General features: G+C 30.7%; 3 protein-coding genes across 3 annotated transcripts; 2 read left to right on the top strand and 1 right to left on the bottom strand.

Moving 5' to 3' along the window:
* The first annotated feature begins 1,410 nt into the window (after nt 1-1,410).
* Nucleotides 1,411-3,704, top strand: LOC134832027 (solute carrier organic anion transporter family member 74D-like). Its single transcript, XM_063845914.1, is given in 5 exon segments — nt 1,411-1,467; nt 1,743-2,313; nt 2,372-3,223; nt 3,281-3,486; nt 3,538-3,704. Coding segments are annotated over 5 exon segments (1,812 nt in total). The 5' UTR covers nt 1,411-1,421; the 3' UTR covers nt 3,675-3,704.
* On the bottom strand, nt 3,651-8,412 carry LOC134832025 (leucine--tRNA ligase, cytoplasmic). The gene is made up of 6 exons (XM_063845911.1): nt 8,304-8,412; nt 8,063-8,149; nt 5,202-8,000; nt 4,350-4,574; nt 4,060-4,291; nt 3,651-4,001 (listed from the first exon to the last, which is right to left on the bottom strand). Exons 1-6 carry the CDS (start codon nt 8,304-8,306, stop codon nt 3,796-3,798), a joined length of 3,552 nt encoding a protein of 1,183 aa, XP_063701981.1. The 5' UTR covers nt 8,307-8,412; the 3' UTR covers nt 3,651-3,795.
* A 141-nt stretch (nt 8,413-8,553) lies between these two features.
* On the top strand, nt 8,554-9,729 carry LOC134830419 (KRR1 small subunit processome component homolog). Its single transcript, XM_063843898.1, has 2 exons — nt 8,554-8,770; nt 8,832-9,729. The coding sequence occupies exons 1-2, from the start codon at nt 8,643-8,645 to the stop codon at nt 9,685-9,687; spliced, it is 984 nt and encodes a 327-aa protein (XP_063699968.1). The 5' UTR covers nt 8,554-8,642; the 3' UTR covers nt 9,688-9,729.
* The last annotated feature ends 10,927 nt before the right edge of the window (nt 9,730-20,656 follow it).

The raw sequence follows: 20,656 nt of genomic DNA, 5'->3' as shown, positions 1-20,656 counted from the left end.
TCTTGTCGTTGGATATCGTGGGGCGTGATGTTTTGTGCTTTTTCGTGTTTCATCCTGGCATCTCCGCACTTTTTCTACGGCGCTGGTGAAGATGCCTTGAAACTCACAAAGGAATATATGGAGTCAACGGACCATTTGCAAAGTGTGCTGAATGTATCGGCAGAAGCTTTGTACAAAAGTCAGAACCGATTGTGCATGAAAAGCCAGTTTTTAAATTAATTTTGATTTGGAGCATCATGTATCGGAAATTTATATAAGTAATTCAAATTTTTAATAAAAATTGACAAATCAATCACTCAAGGAATGATTTTGATGATGATAAGCTTGTTTGCGCTAATTCCTGGACCAATTATCTACTCGAGAGTCATCGATAGCACTTGTTTGGTATTTACGGAGGAATGCGGCAAGAAAGGAACGTGTCACATTTATGATCAAAAGACGTTTAGATATTACGTGAACATTATGACGATGTGTAAGTTTCATTTTTTTTACTCAAATTTACATTTTTAATTGAAATTTTTAATAATTTTTTAGTTTTCACATTCATCGGCGTCATATTCGACGGTCTCGTTTGGTGGTATGGCAGAAATATCGAGCTCTACGAAGAAAATGAAGGTCAAACGGAAGCAGAAAAGCCACGAAAGCCTACCACAGTATTGAGATAGTTCAAAGTTTTTAAGTCATTTAATAATTTTTGTGTTGAAATTTCTTTGAGTATTAAATTTTTTAGTTAAATCTTAAATCAGATTGTCTCTGTAGCCAATTGATCTGCTCCTAATCTGCATCTTTTTAATTGTTTCTTAATTAAAACGCCGTCCGACGCCAACTTTGATCATAGAAAAGGCACAACAATTCACTTTTTATCGTTAGTTGATGTAAAGCTGTTGGTCGAATCAGATCGAAACGCGTTGAAATATCAAATTTCACGAGACTCGGAATGGAATTTAATAACAATTTGTGTGGTTTATTGAGTTGGCATCCATCGTGGTTGCAGAGATTTGCGAATTCTAAGAGTTATTTGATTATTTATGGATTGCTTGGGACCACACAATCGATGTCGACGATATATTTTACAAGGTTTTAATTAATTTTTGCTTTTTTCGGTACTATTTTGGAATTTAAAAAAATATATTTAAAAAAAAAATTAAATTAAATTATAAAAAAAAATAAATTAAATTATAAAAAAAAATAAATTAAAATCTTAAAACTCATTAAAAATTTAAAATTCATTAGAAAAAAATTTTTTTTGAAAAAAAAGCCTAAAAAATTTATTTTAAAATCTTAAACAAAAATTCCTTAGAAAAAGAAAATTTACTTAAAATTTTCAAAAAATTAAATTTTTTTTTTTTATTTTTAACATTTTTATTTAATTCTATATTTTAATTAAAAAAATAATTTTTTAATTATTATTTACGAGTGTAATGACAACAATTGAGAAGAGATTTCAAATTCCGGGATATTTGATGGGTGAGTTCATAAAATTTTGACTTTTTTGAGGGCAAATTTAAAATAATTTCCTGTTATAAATTTTTACGAGATTTAACATTATTGAGTATAAAGTTACGATTTTATGTTTAAAATTGACAAAAATTTAGCAAAATGTCTCAAAAATTAAATTTTATCAAAAATAATGACAGCTGTCAAATTTTCTAAATGTTAAAATTATTTTTTGTGCATGCCCAAATACGATTTTTACTTAATTTTGGTAAAAATTAAATAATTTTAACGAAATTTTCCTTCAGGCTTAATTCTTTGTGGCAACGAATTATCTCAAATCCTGCTCTCGTTAATTCTCTCCTACATGGGAGGACAACGAAATCGGCCACGTTGGATCTCGATCGGAGTTTTCTTTTGTGCATTATCCTGTTTTGTCCTCGCATTACCTCATGCCTTATACGGCGGCGGAGAAGAAGCCTTAAAATACACGAAAGAATACGGAAGGGAACTCGACCTTAATGACACTGAATTAATTCTACTGAACAAACGTCACAACGGATTATGCCTGAAAAGTGACGAAGGTGATTTTTGTGACGAATTGAACAAAGAACCGTATGTCACGCCCTTGCTTCTGATCTTTTTGTCGCAATTTGTGCTCGGAATTGGGAACAGTTTGTACTACAGTTTGGGTCAAACTTACTTGGATGACAACGTTAAGAAGACTAAAACCCCAATGTTGCTCGGTTATGCACTTTTTTTGAAAACTCTTGGACCGGGATTTGGATTTGTGCTTGGATATTCGTCATTGCGAGTGTATATTGATCCAACAAAGACCCCAACGATCAATTACAAGGACAAACGATGGCTTGGCGCGTGGTAAGAAATAATTTTTTAAAAAAATTTTGACATTTTTTAATCAAAAATCGATCAAAAGGTGGCTTGGATGGGTAATTTTGGGCATCATAATGACAATTTTTGCCATTCTCGTGGGAATGTTTCCCAAAGAACTTCCAGAAACAGCAAATAAGGCTAAAAAAGAAGATGATACAAATGTACAAAGTCTTACTGAACAACTGAGAGGTATGTAAAAAACTTACTTTTATCAATTTTTAACGTTTAAAAATTTTTTAGAATCGATTCCCGCCTTCAAACGCCTCATCAAGAACAAAATTCTCGTTTGTAACACTCTTTCATCGTTTTTTGCGATTCTCGGATCAAACTCGTATCTCATATTTTTGGCCAAATACATCGAAACTCAATTCCACAAGAGCCGTTCTGAGTCATCGATCGTTACGGGACCCGTTTCCTTACTTGGCTTAGCTCTTGGATTCCTTCTTTCGGGTCTCGTGATTTCCCGTTATCGACCACGTGCGAAATATGTGCTTTTGTACAACGTAATTGTCGGCGGAATTTACATTTTTGGTCACATTTGGAATTTATTTTTGTTCTGTTCGACTTCGGAAGATCGGATTTTAGCGAATTCCGAGATGATGAATTTTACTCGTGACTGTAATTCGGCGTGTAATTGCCAATCGAGCACTTTTAATCCGATTTGCAATGAAAATGAGGCATTTTTCTCGCCGTGTCATGCGGGATGTGAGAGTTACGACGAAAAATTGAAGGAATTTTACGATTGTTCGTGTTTAAAAGGCGATTCCATTGGAGCTCGATTAGGCGTTTGCTTGAAAGGATGCGGATATGGCTTTTTAATTTTCACAACAGTGGCTGCTATCAACAATTTTTTGTCTGCTTCGGGACGAATTGGCAATACTTTGGTGAATTATCGGTAATTTTTTGAAATTATTTGATAAAAAAATAATTTTTTAATAAATTTTTACTGCAGTTGCATCTCAAAACGGGACAAATCTTCAGCTCAAGGCTTCATTTTGATGATTGTGAGTCTCGCATCGTTACTCAGTCCAATTATTTTTGCCAATATCATGGATAGTACTTGCCTAGTGTGGACAAATGAGGCTTGCGGGCAACGAGGGTCATGCCAAATTTATGATCAGAGAATGTTTCGGTACAAATTTAATGGAGTTGCTGTTGGTAAGTTGCTCATTAGGCATAAAAACACCTAAAAATTAATTATTTTTTAAGTTTTTTCAACAATTGCTGTTATTTTGGACTATTTTGTGTGGCATTATGGCAAAGAAATGAAAATTTACGGTACCGAGGAGGCTGAAATCGATGAAAAAACTGAAAATTTATCAAAAACTACAGAAACCGTGATTTGATTTGACTTCAGAATTAACTTCAAATAAATATTTATTCAATTTTCAATTGATTTTAGTACGAAATGAATTGAAATTAAAAAAAAAATTAAACTTAAAGACAGCCTCTAACGTTCTACGAATGTCAATCAACGACATAAACGAAGCTCTTGCCAAGTGGCACCTTTTTTCCCTTTTCGACCATGTAAAGTTCGGATTTTTCCGCATCAATGGTGAGTTCACCGATTTTCGGCAATAAAGTCTTTCCTTCTTTGTAATCTCCGAACGTTGGCATTTTACGAGGACCCAATGCGGGGTCATTAAAGCGATAAATGTTCAATGGAGCGACGTCTAAAAAAATAATTTTCGATTAAAAAATAATTTTTAAGAGCTCAAAATGCTTTTTTACCTTTCATGCCAATGGCTTTGCCCGCTTTGTCATGAAGACTCTTGAGCGAATCACCTTCTGACACGTTTAACTGGATGGAAAAAAGTCCCGATCGTGGCAATGGGTTCTCGATGGCGACACGAACGAAGGGTTTTACGCTGAATGAAATGTGCGGGCATCCGGGACGAACTTCTTCTTTCGTTTTTTCCGTTGCTGTTGGGTCGTCTGTGAATTTGATGGTGAGGGTTTCCAACTAAAAGCGAAAATTTTAATTAAAAAAATTATAAAAAAGGGTTAAAATTGAAACTTACATCTAAAGTATTTTTTAAATACTCGAGAGTGGATTCAAGAACGACTCTTTCGTCGAAATCAAGCTCTGTGGCGAGAGCTTTTTTGCCAGGACCGTTGGGTGCTTCCACTCTTTCGCGGATCATAGCGGCAAAAGGCATCACTTTCTTCATGAATTTTTTGAGTTCTTCCTTTTTGGACAATTCCACGGAGATGATTTTGTTGTCAGGTAAGGCGTTGTTGTTTTTCTGCAAAAAAAAAAAAAATTATATATCAAAAATCAACAAAAATTGTTAAAATTTTTCTTTTTTATCATTTTAAATTCGAAAATCCGATGGGGCAAAAAAAAAAAATTAAAAATTTCAAAAATTAAAATTTATATTTTCAAAAAATTTTTTTCAAAAAATAAAAATAAAAATAATTGATAAATTACAGTTATTTTTTTAAAATTCAAAATTTTTACTTCAAATATAATTCAATAATTTTTAAGTAAGTTTACAATTTTTAAATTTCAAAAAGAAATCTGGAGCGGCCAAAATTTAAAAAATCTAAATTTCAAATTAAAAATTCACTCTTTTGACTTTACATTTTGAGCAAATTTCGATGATTAAAAATTTATTTTTAATAAAAATTTTGTATTAAAATTCAAAAATTCAGTAACTTCAAAGTGAATTTTTTGTCAATATTTGAAAAAAATTACTCAAAATCAGAAATTTAATGAATTTTTAGAAGATTTTGAGCGAAATTTAATTATTTTAAGCTAAAAATCTTTAAAAATTGACAAATTTTGAATGAAAATCAACAAATTAGGTACTTCTAAGTTATTTTTTTACTAAATTTTGTCAATTTTCAGTCGATAAATCATCAAATCTCACCTCATAAAGTTCCTTCATCGTATTTAACACGCAACACTGCCATGGCGGATACGTTTTTGCCACCCATGCGACTCCATCAGTTGGTTTTGGAGCATTCACCGGCGCCTTATCCTTTCCTTTACCCTTCGGTTGCATCGCTGCCTTCAATTGCAAACGGAAAGAATGTGCCGTTTCCATTACATATTCCGAACACTTGATCTCGTATTCATTAACTGCTCCCACAACGGGCCATTTTGCATGCCAAATGCTCTCTTTGTTGCCCAACAACTCCCAAACATGCTCCGCCGCATGAGGACAAATTGGCGCAATCAACAATGCCTGCCGCTGAATAAATTCAAACACCAAATCGACATGCATGCCTTGCGATCCACACAATTCACGATATTTGTCGCGACACGATTGCAACTCGAAGAAGCCCGTACGAAGCGCCTCCTTGAAAAGCATCTTGTTGTAATAATCATCCGTGAGTTTTGTCTTCAAATTCATCTCAGACACGAAAACTTTGTCGTTAAAGGTGTCTTTCGGACCCGTACGGAGCAATAATTTGGAAGCGAGCATTTCTTTTACCCATTCAATGAAGGAGAAAAGACGCAAGATACCAGCTTCAGCAGTAGCTTCGACAAAATTTGCATCTTCAACACTGTCTCCGGAATCAGCAAGGCACAAACGAGTGCCATCAGCGCTATATTTGACAATCGCCTCAGACAAAGTCATGAAATTTCCATCAGATTTTGACATTTTTGCAGAATTAAGCAGTAAATGTCCGTTCGCACGAATGCCACGAGGCCATTTGCTCGGATCATTGGGCCACATGGCGACATGATTGTACAGGAAGAACGTCAAATGGTTCTGAATGAGATCCTTGCCCGAAACTCTCAAATCCACGGGATACCAATAGTTGAATTCGCGCTTCAATAAATCCAGGTGAGCTTTTGCGATCTTTGAACTGACCGGGGGTTTGGCGTCGTTGAAGAAAATGTAATCCCAAACATCAGAAGTCATCTGATCGGGAGTGATGCCCAAGGGACTTGCTTTTTCTCCCTTGAATGAGCCATTTTGGAGCAGATGAACTATTGTGTAGTACGCCATATAGATGGTAGAATCGGAAAGTGACTCGATAAGCCATTGTTCGTCCCACGGGAGTTTCGTTCCCAAGCCGTAGGTGCGAGAACAGGCATATTCGTGCAACCATTCGAGACACCGTTCAAAGTTGGAACGCACTTCGGGATGATATAACTCCATGTCTTTGAGCAATTTGGTTGTCGTTTCACGCCATTTTTCCTCGCCGTAGTTCAAATACCACTGATTACAAAGCGCAACGACACAAACATCGCCCGAACGTGACATAATTGTCTTTTCGGGCTCGTAATAAGTCGTTGCTTCGTTACGATCGATAAGTTCCTTCTTGATAATGGGCTTGACATCTTGCACTTTTTTCCCTTTATGAGGTCCAACGATCAACACGCCATCATAAAAGCCCTTGAGATAGACCAGTTCCTTGGCTTCTTGCAATTTATCGCGATCATTTTGACTTTGGACCTTGAATTGCTCACAAACTGTCACCGCAGCGAGATTTCCCAAGCCAGGCACGTCAATTATGGGCACGGGACTAAAAGGCATCACCATTTCGTCTTTTATTCCGTATTTTTCACGTAACGGTTGTTTCTTCTGCAAGTCCGTTAATGCCGCAAAGTCATCCGGGGAGTCCGATGGCACGCACGTGACAACTCCCGTACCTTTATCCTCCTTAATTGTCATCATCGGAAGCGCATAAATGAGTTTGTGTGCTGTTAAAGGCGCAGAAAGCCCGACGCCCATCAATTCCGAGCCCAAAATTTCCGCAACAACGTCGACTTGCCCCTCAGTCTTTGTAAATCCTTGATATGCCATGTTTCGGGCAGCGCGTTGGGTGCAAATCCAAGTTTCATCGCCTTTCGCCACAGTAAAGGCAATATATTTGATATCCGGATGTAGCCAACAATTCGTTTGACCGTACATCGTTTCAGGTCTTAAGGTTGCAGCAACGAGATGAATGGGGGTTTTGATTTTTTTCAACTTTTCGGGCACATTTGAGACAATTTTCATCTTTACCAATGTATATTCTTGCGGTCCGACGCCTTCGCCACTTGCACGATCATGATCCATGCACGGTTGACCATCTTTCGGACTGAAAATCGTGTGACGACGCCCGTACATGATCTTTCCCCGCGCTCGTAAATGCTCAAATTGCCATCTAATGAACGAATCGTAGAACGGATTCACATCTGTCGTCACAAAAGTTCTTCTCCAATCGACACTCATCCCAATTTGCTTCAAATCTTGCACCGCGCGCGGCGGAAAATAATCTATCCAGTATGCGGGATCGGCGAATTTTTTGATTTCCTCATCTTTTAATCCCAAACTCTGCATAATTTGCCACTGGTATTTAGCGGTGCCTGTTTTAGCCATTGCCTTGCTCTTCTTTCCCTTGCTTTTGTCCTTTGGAATGTCGGATTTCTCCTCGACAACGGGCGACGGGATGTCGTCTCGTGGGAATTTCGGTGGATATCCGAAGGTTTCCATTTCGCGTTTTAATTTGTCGGCACAAGCCTTGATGGGCATACCGGTGCAATGGAAGCCAAAGGGAAACAAGACACGTTTTCCCTTCAAACGGTGATAGCGCGCACTGAATTCCGCCTTGGAAATGCAAAAAGTGTGTCCGAGATGCAAGCGCCCGTTCATGTAGGGGTACGGAAAGGTCACCAAATATTTCTCATCTTCGCGCGAACGAGGCTTTTGGGGCGCATCTAGCTCGTAAATCTAAAAAAAGGGAGGATTTTTGTGAGAAACCGGCATGAGTTGGAAGTTGGGAAGTGACTCACCTTCTCCTTTTCCCATTTTTCTTGCACTTGTTTCTCGATGTTTTGCAAGTACTCGACTTTGAAGGTTCCTTTGCGATCGGGTGCAGCCTAAAAAGACAGGGGGATTTTAATGAAATTTACAGAATTCCCGGAAAAATCATGCCACATGCCATGAAAGTCTGAGGGGAAGTTGCATCAGAATTTTCGAGATTTCCAAAAAGACTCGCGAAGGGTTTTCATCGAAAAAAGGTTCGGGACTTACCATTTTACTGTTTTAACGTGATTTTATGTCGGATTTCGGTCTATTTTCCTCTAAATTTCCAAAAAATCGGGAAATTCGACATGAATTTCGCGATCGGAATCAACTCAAATGAACAATCGGAATGGATGAACGATCGGAATGAAAATAAAAATTGAGTCGTATGAAATTGATAAACCGGAAGATGGCGCTGCAGGCACCAGGTCCACATCCTGTTTGGAGCCACCAAAGCGGAAGTGCGGCGAACAGTTGAAACAAAATTGAAAACAAACCAGCGTGAGTTTCTAGATTTTTCGCTATTTTTGAGGGTTTTTTAGAGATTTCACGGATAAAAACCACAAAATGGCTGATCCAGAAGCCATTGACGATGCATGGAGCATGGAGATACCGAAATTCACGCCCGAAGACAATCCACATGGGATGTTGGAGGAATCCTCGTTTTCGGTTTTGTTCCCTAAATATCGAGAAAAGTGAGTTTTCTCTTGAATTTCAATAATTTTCAAGCATTTCATGTCAGTTTTTCCGTTATAGATACCTCAAAGAATGCTGGCCCCTTGTTCAAAAGTCGCTCGGCGATCATCACATCAAGTGCGACTTGGATCTCATCGAAGGCAGTATGACGGTAAAGACAACCCGCAAGACCTGGGACCCTTTTATCATCGTCAAAGCACGTGACATGATCAAACTTTTGTCACGTAGTGTCCCTTACGAGCAGGCAGTTCGCGTGTTACAGGACGAAATCGGTTGTGACATCATCAAAATCAAAAATCTCGTGCGAAACATGGAAAAATTCATCAAACGTCGCAATCGTCTTATCGGTCCGAACGGATGCACATTGAAATCCATCGAGTTGCTGACGAATTGTTACATTTTGGTGCAAGGAGCGACAGTTTCCGCCATCGGACCGTACAAGGGACTTCAAGCAGCGCGACAAATTGTCGAGGAAACCATGAAAAACGTGCATCCGATTTACAATATCAAGGCGCTGATGATCAAAAAGGAGCTCATGAAGGATCCAAATTTGAAAAATGAGGATTGGAGTCGATTTTTGCCGAAATTCGAGTCGAAGAATGTTAACAAGAAGAAGAGTAAGAAAGTAAAGAAACCCAAGAAGGAATATACGCCATTCCCGCCTCCAATGCCGGAGAGTAAAATTGACAAGCAATTGGCTTCCGGAGAGTACTTCAAATTACAAAAGGAACGGAAAAAGGATCAAAAGTTGGAGAAATTGGTCAAAAATGAGCAAAACAAGAAGAAGAGGAATGAGCATTTCGAGCCGCCAAAGGAGGAAAAACCGAAAAAAGTGAAGAAAGAGGCTGGAGAGGGAGAATTTGATGTCGAAGCGTTGAAGAAAAAGTTACAAAAGAAGAATAAAGTTAAAGCTTGAGATAATTTTCATTAGAATTTAAATAAATTTTTATTAATTAAATGTGTTTTAGTATCATTCGTAGCAAAATTTCGTCAAAAATTGGAGTTTTGAGTTGAGATTATAGAAGATTTTGAGCAATTTTTTTTTAATTAAAATTATGTTCTTGAAAATTTCATCAAAAATTAGAATTTTAAGTTGATTTTTAAAATTTTTTTTTTGCAATTTTTAGAATTTTTTAACAATTTTAGATATTTTACTAAAAAAAAATTTTAACATAATACGTGAAATGCAAATTTTTAAGAAAAATTGACAATTTTATGCCAAAAACTTGAAAAATGTCATCAAAAATTTAAATTTTTTTAAGAATTGTAACAATTTTAGATATTTTTACTTAAATTTTTTTCCAAAATTATCTGCAAAATGCATAAAAAATTTAATTTTGAGGAATTTTATAATTTTATGACAAAAAATTTAAAATTTCAATGAAAATTTATAAAAAAATCTTAAGTTAATGACTTAAAAGGCCCTTTTTGCCTTCAACACTGACCTTTCAATGCATCAATGTCGAGTCGTGTGTAACGAAACGTAACTTCGTGTAACCAGTTGCTTTGTTTCTGTTCCTTATCAAGACCATTTAAGTTCATTTTCAAAATTTTTTCTTTAAAAAATTTCCCAATTGTCTTTTTCATCAACTACTTTCTTAAAAAAATCTCTAAAAACTGCTCAAATTACTCTAAAAAAATTTAAAAATGCACTTTTATCATAATTTTACCTTTTATTCCTTCATTTTTACGAAATTTCACCTGCATAAACTATTCAGGTGTGAGCTTCAGACATGCGCATTCACCCGAACGAAGCAACAGATAGTGAGAGCTCGTCTCTGATCCGTCTTTCAAAACTTCCCATTGAGGTATAATGTCGAAAAATGATAAGTATCTGACGAAACAACCACGACGATCGAAGGAAATGTGACGAAAATGATGAAGGGACATGTAGTTTTTTTTTTATCAATCATATGATAATGTCCCAACTACTTCTTCTTAACATGATTATTTTTTTATGTGTTCCTTGTTCTTCGATAAATGAAACGTTTTTTGCGTTTGATAGAGCAACAACAACGTGTCGACAGGTAAATTTCGAGACGAACAAGCACGAAAGAATTGAAGGAGGGAGAGGAACAATAATAATCTGCAATAATACAAAATGAGAAAAAAAAACGTTCATACGAGAAAAGTTGAATAAAAGGGATAATGATGAGTATTTTAAAGGTTTTTGTCCTTCATTCACGCATGAAAGGTGTATGAGAGGGAAGATTTTAACCGAGAAGAGGGCAATCAATGATCCTATTCAAACTTTATTGCCTCGTCGTCGAAAAATGTGCTCGATGAAGGCACCTGGTACTTTTTGTTGGTTCGTTAAAAATTCATCAACTGTCATAAAATACATGTGTCAATATCAACGCACAGGCACAAAAATGAATGTTAATTATCTGGATAAAATAAACACAAAATTTATTAAACTTGCATAATTTTGACCCAATTCAATGATACTTCTCGACTCCGCCACACACACACACACACTCTCAGTTCGACTAAACATCGAAGGCAGCAGCGGCAGGCAAGTGGATCGCCACTCATTTTCATCGGAGTCACTCATTTTCCCAGGCACTCACTACGGAATTCAAAAAACAGGTACTTGCTTGTTATACAGATGCGAATCTACTTCTCAGTCAGTTCCAAATTTTTGTATGGATCACATCTAACAATCATTGTCATTATATACCTAAAAGAACAAAAAAAAATACAATTACTGTAATATGTACACAAAAATATATATAAATGCATGGATTCTGTGTGTGCAAAGAAAAATAAATAAATAAATTATTAAAACTCTCTCCCAACAACGTTTATGTTATGTACACTGACATTGGATATCCAAAATAATAAAATATAAATAAACAGACAAAATAAACGTGTGGCAGGTGAAAAATGTAAAAAAAAAATTATTAAAATATTAATTCTTACAACAATTAAATATTTAAATTAAATTCCGTTTCGCCAAAAAAAGGAAAATTTTTGCCGAATTCACTTAAATCTTGTTCGTATTAAAGTCGCATGGGAGTCAATTTTTCGTGAAATTATTTTTGAATTTTTAATTTTTAACTGAAAGTCTAAGTAACGGAACAGACGAATTAAAAAGCAATAATTTTTCTGTTCGTCGGTGTCTTGAGACATCAGAGCAAAGAATAAATAAATAAATCTGGGTAACGAAAAAAAAGATGAAAAATTATTACCATCATAATTGTGAATGATGAGAAAATAATTGCCGTTGATGGGCAAATGCTTATTTTAATAATGCTCAAGTACCGAATTATTTACGGGATTTTTTTATGTGATTTTTTTTAAAGATTTTTCTTTAAAAGAAAACTTTTTAAAAAAATCTTATTCGTAAATTGATTATTTTTGGACGATTTTTTTTTAAATGTTAAAAAAATTCTAAAAATTTATTAATTTTTTTTATTATAAATTATTATAAAAAAAGAAAATTAATAAATAAATAAAAAAATTAAAATAAAATTGAACAATAATAAAGAATTTCTAAAATAATTAAAATTTAAATTAAATTAAATTTTATTTGTTATAAATTTTAAAATTATTTAATAAAATTAATTAAATATTTTTAAATTAAAATATTCAATATTTTATAAAATATATTTCAAAATTTAAAATAAATTATAAATTTATTTTTTAAATTTTTTTTTAAATTCAATTTTTATCTAATTTAATTCTTTTTTATTTTAATTAAAATATAATTTTTTAACAATTTTTCTTATTCAATTTTTTTCTCTCCCAAAAGTCCAATTACGAACAACTGATCAAATTTTCATCAATCACAAAAATTTAGACGTACAAGAAACGAAAATTAATAAAACAAAATAAAAACGAAATTAAGTGAGCGAAAAATCCCAAAGTATCAATTAATTGACCCAAAAAACGAAAAAAAATATAAAAATTTTTTTTATTAAAAACTTCGTTAAAAAGTGCAATCAAGTGAAAGAAAAATAATATTTGCCATATTTTTCCATTCTTTCTTTTTTTTCAGTTTCTCCTCAATTACCTCCAACAAAAATTATTTTTTACCGTTTTTATTCTTGATTATTATGTTTGGTGCGCAATTCAAAAGAATTTTTCTTACCGCACTTTTATTGTCAATTTGCTTCGTTTTTCTCAAGCTAATTAAGCGCGTACTATTGGATTTTGTCCTGTTGCAAACGACATCTCTTTCATCATCATCTGCAGCCAACAAGCGACCATCAACGTTTTTATTGGAATAAATTCATCATTTATTGAGTTAATTAAGGAGAGAAAAAAAGTTTTATTTTCTGAAAACAAAAAAAAAATATAGTGAAACGATAAACGAGTTGATTAAAAAAATTTCTGTGAAAAATAAACAAAAAAAGGAAATTTAACTAGAAAAAGTTCAACACACAATATTTGCATAAAATATTAAATTATCAAAAAAAAAAAAAAATCAATCAATGACCATTTATTATAAATTAATTGCAAACGGAAAATAAAAATAATTTGAAAAAAAAAACAGAATTGTTGAATTTGTGTCTATTAAATTAAAATTTATCGTAGTTGATAACTGAATGTGTGTGTAAAAGTTTAAAAATTAATTGAAACATTATAAAAAAAAATATTATCATTGATAAAATTGCTAAAAGCCATGTTAATTGCTTCATCGCCAAAATTATAAATTAAAAGAGAGATTATATCAAAACGGGATCATTTTATGGTGAAAATTATAAAAAGTATCAAATTTCAACGCGGATATTGAATAGAAAAAAAAATAACGAACGGATACAAAAAATAGAGCGAGAAAACATTAAATTAAAAAGGATTTCAATCAATAAAGGTAGGTCTCGTCATCGTGATTGATTTGAGATTTTTCTTTACAGAAAAAATAATTTATTTAATTTTATATCGCTTTCAATCGAATCAAAGACGATCCATCAGATAAATTACGCAGATGTTCCTATTGATAGATTTTTTCATTCAATTTGAGTTCAATATATTTTTTTATTTAAACAAAAAAAAAAATAATAATTACACGCCATGCCATGTAATCATTAGCGGCGTGCGATGTGTGTGTGAAAATTAATTTGTACAATTTATATTAAAATGTTTCTTCTCTCACTCTTGCATTATATGAACTGTACTTAACTATAAATATCGACTACTGATTTTTTTCCTTGCTTTTATTTTCGTCGAAACAATGCATAAATATTTAGAAATTCGAAATCAAAACATCTGAACAACATTATGTGTCGTACGAGGCACCAGGCGTACGGGCAAGAAGTCAAGATCAGTGTTCTGGCAATATTTATTTCAGATTTCGATTCAGTCAATAATTTAATTTTCCGAGCACATAAAGACAGAAATAAATAAAAGTTTCTTGCAAAGTGTGTGTAATCCTTCTTCGAGAAAATATGTTATGAGCGGGAATGGAATTCAATTCACGATATGATTTAATTACCTTTTAAAATAACACACATATATGAAAATATATTCACGAGCACCCTTTGAGTCGGAAATGGTTGAAATTTAGTTTCCAATCCTATTTAATAGTTTATTATGGTAACGAAAAAAAAATTAAAAAAAAATTAAGTTAATAAGAATTTTAAAAAATATTAAAATTTTAGAATTTAATAAAAATTTATTTTGGCTTATGGGTTTAAATTAAAATATTTTTTGTAATTACAAAATATTTTTAGTTTTATATTTTTTGATTAAATTTTACTTATTTTATTTTTTGAAATCCAAGATTTTATCCAAAATCAAAATTTTTACAAATAAAAAATAATTAATTTTGATCTTCACATTTTTAATGAAATTTTAAAAATACGATAAAAATTCATAAATATAAAATTATTTTTTTCAAAAAAAAAAAAAAAAAAAAAAAATTAGACACATAGATAAAATATTTTTCTCAAAAGTCAACCTTTAGAAATATTTTTTAAAAATTATTTTTTTTTTAAATTTAAAAAAAAAAATAAATATAAAAATATTTTGAAGACTTTTTTTTTATGAATTTTCGTCGTATATTTTTTAATTCTATCAAAAATGTGAAGATCAAAATTATTTTTTTTAAATTGTACAACTTTGATTTTGAATAAAATTATGGATTTCAAAAAAAGAAGTTTCAATTAGAAAATATAAAAAAAATATTTTGTAATGACAAAACAATTTTTATGTGATGCGGCATTTCAATTAAAAATATTTTAATTTTATTCCATAAACAAAAAAAAAATTAAATTAAAATTTTAATAATTTTTGAATTTAATTTAGTAATTGATTATTTTTTACAAATTAAATTTAATTTTTTAAATGCGTTTAAAATTATTTCCAATTTTTTATATTTTTTTAATTTTTATTTATTTTTTTAGATCTTTATTTAAAATATTTATCCTTCTCATATTTAAATTAATTCAATTTATTTTTTTTTATTTAATAAAATTATTTTAAAGTTGACAAAAAATCAAAAAAATCTCGATTAAATCCATATAACTTTTTAAAATTTTACTTTTAAATTGTAATTTTCATCCCTTTTCAATTCATCGGACAATTATAGAACATTCCGATCCCCGGAAACAGCTTGTGTGTGTGTATGTTCGAGACACAACTAAAATTTATTGTTTTATATGCCAAGTTTACGTACATATTCAACAAGTCTCAACATTTTTATTACCTTTTTGGTTTTTTGGCATAGTTTCGTGTTGTTGCTGGGATGCTGCACGACGAGAAAAAAAAACACACATGGTCTAATCAAAAATTCTATGCATGTCTTGATGGCTTGGCAGCACACACGATGACACCACTACTTTACGGAAAAACGTACAAAAGCATGACCTATTCGCTGTTTTATTATTATTATGTCATGTGAACTGCGCTCGTGTGTGAACAAAACTTTTCCCTTTTTGATGGTGTTAGAAACCCGCACAGAACAAAAAAAGCAAACAAACAGGTAAAATATGAGAAAAGTGACATAATAAAAATTGTCACACACAAACACAACGAAATTCAAGTTGACATGAGACACACACCTACCAGGAAAAAAAAAACAAATAAAACCCCCGAAAAAATAGCAAAGAGGTGAGAGATAACACAAACATTAAAAGCTTTTATTGTTATTGCAATTCATATCATCTTCCGACTTTTTTTGTTGCTTTTACTCGATGTCATCTTTTGACTTACTCGGCTTTTATTATAATAATCATGAACGTAATGTGATCTCGTACTTTATGATTTTTCCGGGGAATAAAGTCGTCGTCGTTGTTGTGCGTGTTCAACAAATATGACTTCCGATGAATTTTTCTCTCGCTCCTTCTCTCATTTAGTCGCAAATATGTCGAGTAGACGTTAATTCGGGATTTTCTCGAGATTTTCTGGGAAAAAAACAAGTGAGCTTTATTTAAATTTTGTTTGTGTGTCGTGTGACGAATAACAGAAAAGATTAATGAGGTGAACAACTTTATTGTTATTTTTGGGAAATTTGTATGTAAATTTATATTTAAGAGGATTGTAAAAATTTAAGGAGAAGAAAAATATTTAATTAGGATAACGATTAATAAAAATTAGGCACATGAGTAGCTCTTTAATTGTGGTGAAAATTTAAAGATGATTTAAAATTTCAAAGAATTTTAAAAAGGTCTAAGGTTTTTATTTATATTTATTTTTTATTATTTTTATTTAAATTTATTCTAAATTTTCGTCGAAAAAAATTAAATAATTAAATTTTAATAAATTAAAAATTAATTTTAAAACATTCAATATAAATTTAATAATAAATAGTTAAAAAATGATATTTTTTAATTATCCCAATTAATAATTAATTTAATTTTAAGAAATAAAGGATAAAAATTATAGGGTAAAATATTCGTTTTGGTAGAAAAAACTCTTAATTGCAAAAAGTAAAAAAAAAATAATTTAATTTTTTTTCTTTTTTTTTGTATTGCTGGAAATGGTTAGAAAATTTATTTGAAAATTTGACACTCAAAATTTTTTGACAATTTTTTTAATTTCTCTTTTTATTAATTAAAATTTATTATTATTAATTTTATTTTTTTAGTTTAATTTTATTAAAATTTATTTTATTTTTTAAGATATAAAATTATTTAAAAAAATTCTCAAAATTTTTTCTTTAAATGGAACTTTAAATACTTACTTTACATACAATTTAATGTCACGCTCCTGCCCTTCAATTACTCGACCTTGACTATACATGACGCTCCATAAACTTGAATGTCACCCGTGAATTTTTGCTCCAGTTCTTCCGACAACTTGACATGTTTTCCTTTTTTTTATTTTTTAAAAAAACATTTTGCACATGTTCACGCTTTTCAAATATTTACATTAGGCTTATTATGATGCCTTTTTTATGATTGCCATTGTTATTAAAAATAAAACAAAAATTTATTTGTCATTTGAGAGATTCCTTTTCACAAAAATTTCCTCCATTGTGTCACTTTTTTATTTATTCGTTGTTCAACTATTTACTCAACCCCTTCCTTAATTTTCTACTAATTTAATAAAATAATCGGAAAATCCGCTAATGTTGAACCATATGCGAAAATTATCCTGGAGCAATTTTTTGTTGTTTTCACTGAAATAAAATTCCTGTGAAAATTTCCATCTGATATCACGGGATGTTTACAGTTTTTTTTTATTATCATCGTCGTTGTCATTATTTTTATTATCATTTTTAAAATTAAAACGAGTGAAAAAAAAAGTTGAATAAAAATTGTTGCAATTTATAAATGAAACCACATAGGCTGCTTCGAGCGACATGTCGTGTCAGGAGCATGTGTATGTGTTAAAATATATAATGAAAAATTTATGAAATTTTTTTTTTGTTAGATAAGCATTCTTTATCATCTTCGTTGGTCAGTCAGAGCAAATATTTATTTTTTTTTTCGCGAAAATTGTTATAATTTTTTTTAATGAAAAAGAGAGAAAAAATTTAAAGCTCTAATTTTTTTTAGGAAAATTATTTAAATTTTATTTTTATAAAAAGTAAGAAAAAATTTAATTTTTTTCATGAATAATAATTATTTTATGAAAAGTGAAAAAAATTAAAACTTTTTTTTAGGAAAAAAATTTTTTTTTTTTATGAAAATTATTTACCTAATTTTTTTTTTTTTATGAAAATAATTTAAATTTCATTTTTTTATATCAAAGAGACAAAAAGTTTTTCTTTTCTTTATTTAAATCCTTATTATTTAATTTAAATTAAGTACACATTAATTTTTTTTCATGAAAAATATTTTAAATTTTGTTTTTATTTTTTTTATGAAAAAGCGATAAAAAAATTTTTGGTCCCTGACTGACGAAATCAATTCCACACAAAAAATATTTTATTGTTATTTTTATTAGTTGCAATTTATAGTATTCGTCGGCGTCGACAACAATAGCAGTCGATTCAATGTTCGACAAGAAGAAAGACTTATCCCTTTTCATATTTATTTATTAGAGTGTGTGTGTGGTATTATTGTCAAAGTTTGTCGTTACTCTTTGTTCCGACAAACTTTACAAAACGACACAATAAATGTGTACACAAAATCATTGGAATTGCACAAGCAAACGATGTCACTTGAAGCAAAGTTTCGAGCAAACAACAGCAACAAACCTGATTGAAGCACCATTATTGCACTGCAGCGTTTTCTATAAATTGGAAGCAATTGAAAAATGTTTTTGAAGAAATTTATTTATTTTTATTCCAAAAGTTTTCCTTTTATTATCATTATTACTTGGGGCCACTTTTATTGAAAATGCAAATTTAATTTACCCCAAAGAGAGAGGAATTTTTCGTATCTCATTAAATTCATTGTTTTTTTCCTATCAGGTGATTTCGAACACTTATCTCTCGTGTTTCGCTCAGAAAGTACAAAAACAAATACAAGACATAAATTTATGATAATTTAAATACTTTTTCTTGTTCTTTTCACTCTGCTTTTTGTTTTTTTTCTCCTTTCTTGTGTGTGATTTATTCATATTTCATGAGATTTGAGATGTTCATTGTTTATGATAAAATAATCGACTTCAAAATACGTTTTTTTGTGCTTTTCAAGAGGAAACCTAAAAAAAACAAAATAAGAGGAATAAATCAAAAAATCGATCTTTTCAAATTTTCATGAAAACAAAACAGGATTGAACTCTGGCTTTTGAATAAAATTTATCGATTCAGGAATGAAGGAAGAATGACTGAGAGCGAAACAATAGTTTATCAAAATTCCATGATTTTGTGCAAGAAATTCAGACAATGACTTGTGAAATATTGATTAACGAAGCAAAGTTACAGAGTTGATTATTTTAAATGGACAAGTTTTTTGGGGAAGAAAAGTTGATTAGTGGATTGGATGTCGACATGCAAATAGTAGGTCATTGCATAACAAATGAAGAGATCGATTTATCAAGCGATGACTTGTGGAAATTTCGAAATTAATGGTAAATCTGTCATCGTTATTTTAAGGGAGACTAAGTAGACTGGATTTATTAAAAAAAAATATATAAAAAAGTAAAAAAAAGGAAAAGTAATTTTGTGAACGATTAAAATAAATTTTTAAAAAATTATTCAAAATTTCAAAGAAAAAATATTTTAAAATTTTAATATTTTGTTTTCAAATAAACAATTATCGACAAAATTTAGTTGAAAATCATTTAAAAATAAATCCCAAGGCAAATTTTGGAGTTAGGCCGCTCCAAATGAAAATCAAAAATAAAGTCCAAAATTTTTGAAAATAAAATGCGGGGGGCAAAATAAAAAAAAAATTGAAATACTAATTTTCATATAAAATGACAAAATTTTAGCAATTTTTGATCGCTGATCAACTTTTTTGTTGTTTTTTAATAATCTTCTTTGAAACTTTTAAATTAAAAATTGATTTAAGATCATTTTAAGTTAAAAATTGAAAAATTAAAATTTAAAAAAATAACTGTAAAAAAATTTTGAAATAAAAATTCAGTAATTTTATGAAAAATATATTTTTAGAAAATTCAAGTTAAAATATGATTTTCAAAACAAAAATTAAAATAATTAAAAATTTTTTATAAATTTTTTTGAAAATGTTTTGAAAAATTATGAAAATACAACAAAAAACGATCAATTTTGATGAAATTTTTAACTTTTTTTTTATTTTGACCCATTGGATTTTTGACTTTTAAAATGGGGCATCGGACTTTATTTTTCATTTTCATTTGGAGTGGCCTAACTCTTCAAAGACTTGAAAGGTCAAGGTAAATTCTAAAAGTCATAATTTAATTGGCCCCATTTGACCACGTGACAAATTTGCCCCAATGCAAAATTTAAATTTTTGACCCAATGCACATTTTATAATTTTTTAAAATTTCAAAATACGCTACAAATCATATTTTTATTAATTTTTACCTTTTTAATGTTCTATGTTGAATCAATAAACCATAAAATTCGATGGAAACAAAATAATTTTTGCCATAAACTTGCTCTAAATTTTAAATTTCTTAACATAACCATTCACATAGCTCATGAGTAACATGTTTTTACGACATTTTCCGCACCGTTCTTGAAAACTTGTCATCAACAAACAGCCAAGTTGTAATAAATAGTTAATGTTGCGATAGCAAAACTTTCTCTCAAAAGCGCCTAAGGTATCAATAACATCATAACTTGAATAATTTTCCAATACCGCATCGTCGTCACCACTTTTACTTCATCAATATTTCTATCATTCAAGCTTTAATAATTAATATGATGTTGATAAAGTGTATCGACGACGTGCAACTTACTAAGATTATATAAAAAAAAATTAAATAAAAAATAGTTTAAAGTTTTTTTTTTCACAAAATTCAAGAGCTCTTCAACTCAAGAGTTCATGAAAGAATGAAGTTGTGTTAAAAGTGCTTAAAAAAACTTTTTTTAGTCTAATTCCGCTTTCAGCTATATTACCACA

The sequence above is a fragment of the Culicoides brevitarsis genome, chromosome 2 (genome assembly GCF_036172545.1).
Source record: "Culicoides brevitarsis isolate CSIRO-B50_1 chromosome 2, AGI_CSIRO_Cbre_v1, whole genome shotgun sequence".
In the NCBI taxonomy this organism is placed as follows: Eukaryota; Metazoa; Arthropoda; class Insecta; order Diptera; family Ceratopogonidae; genus Culicoides; species Culicoides brevitarsis.
Note: the sequence above shows the minus strand (reverse complement) of the source record. Positions and strands in the feature narration are given on the sequence as shown.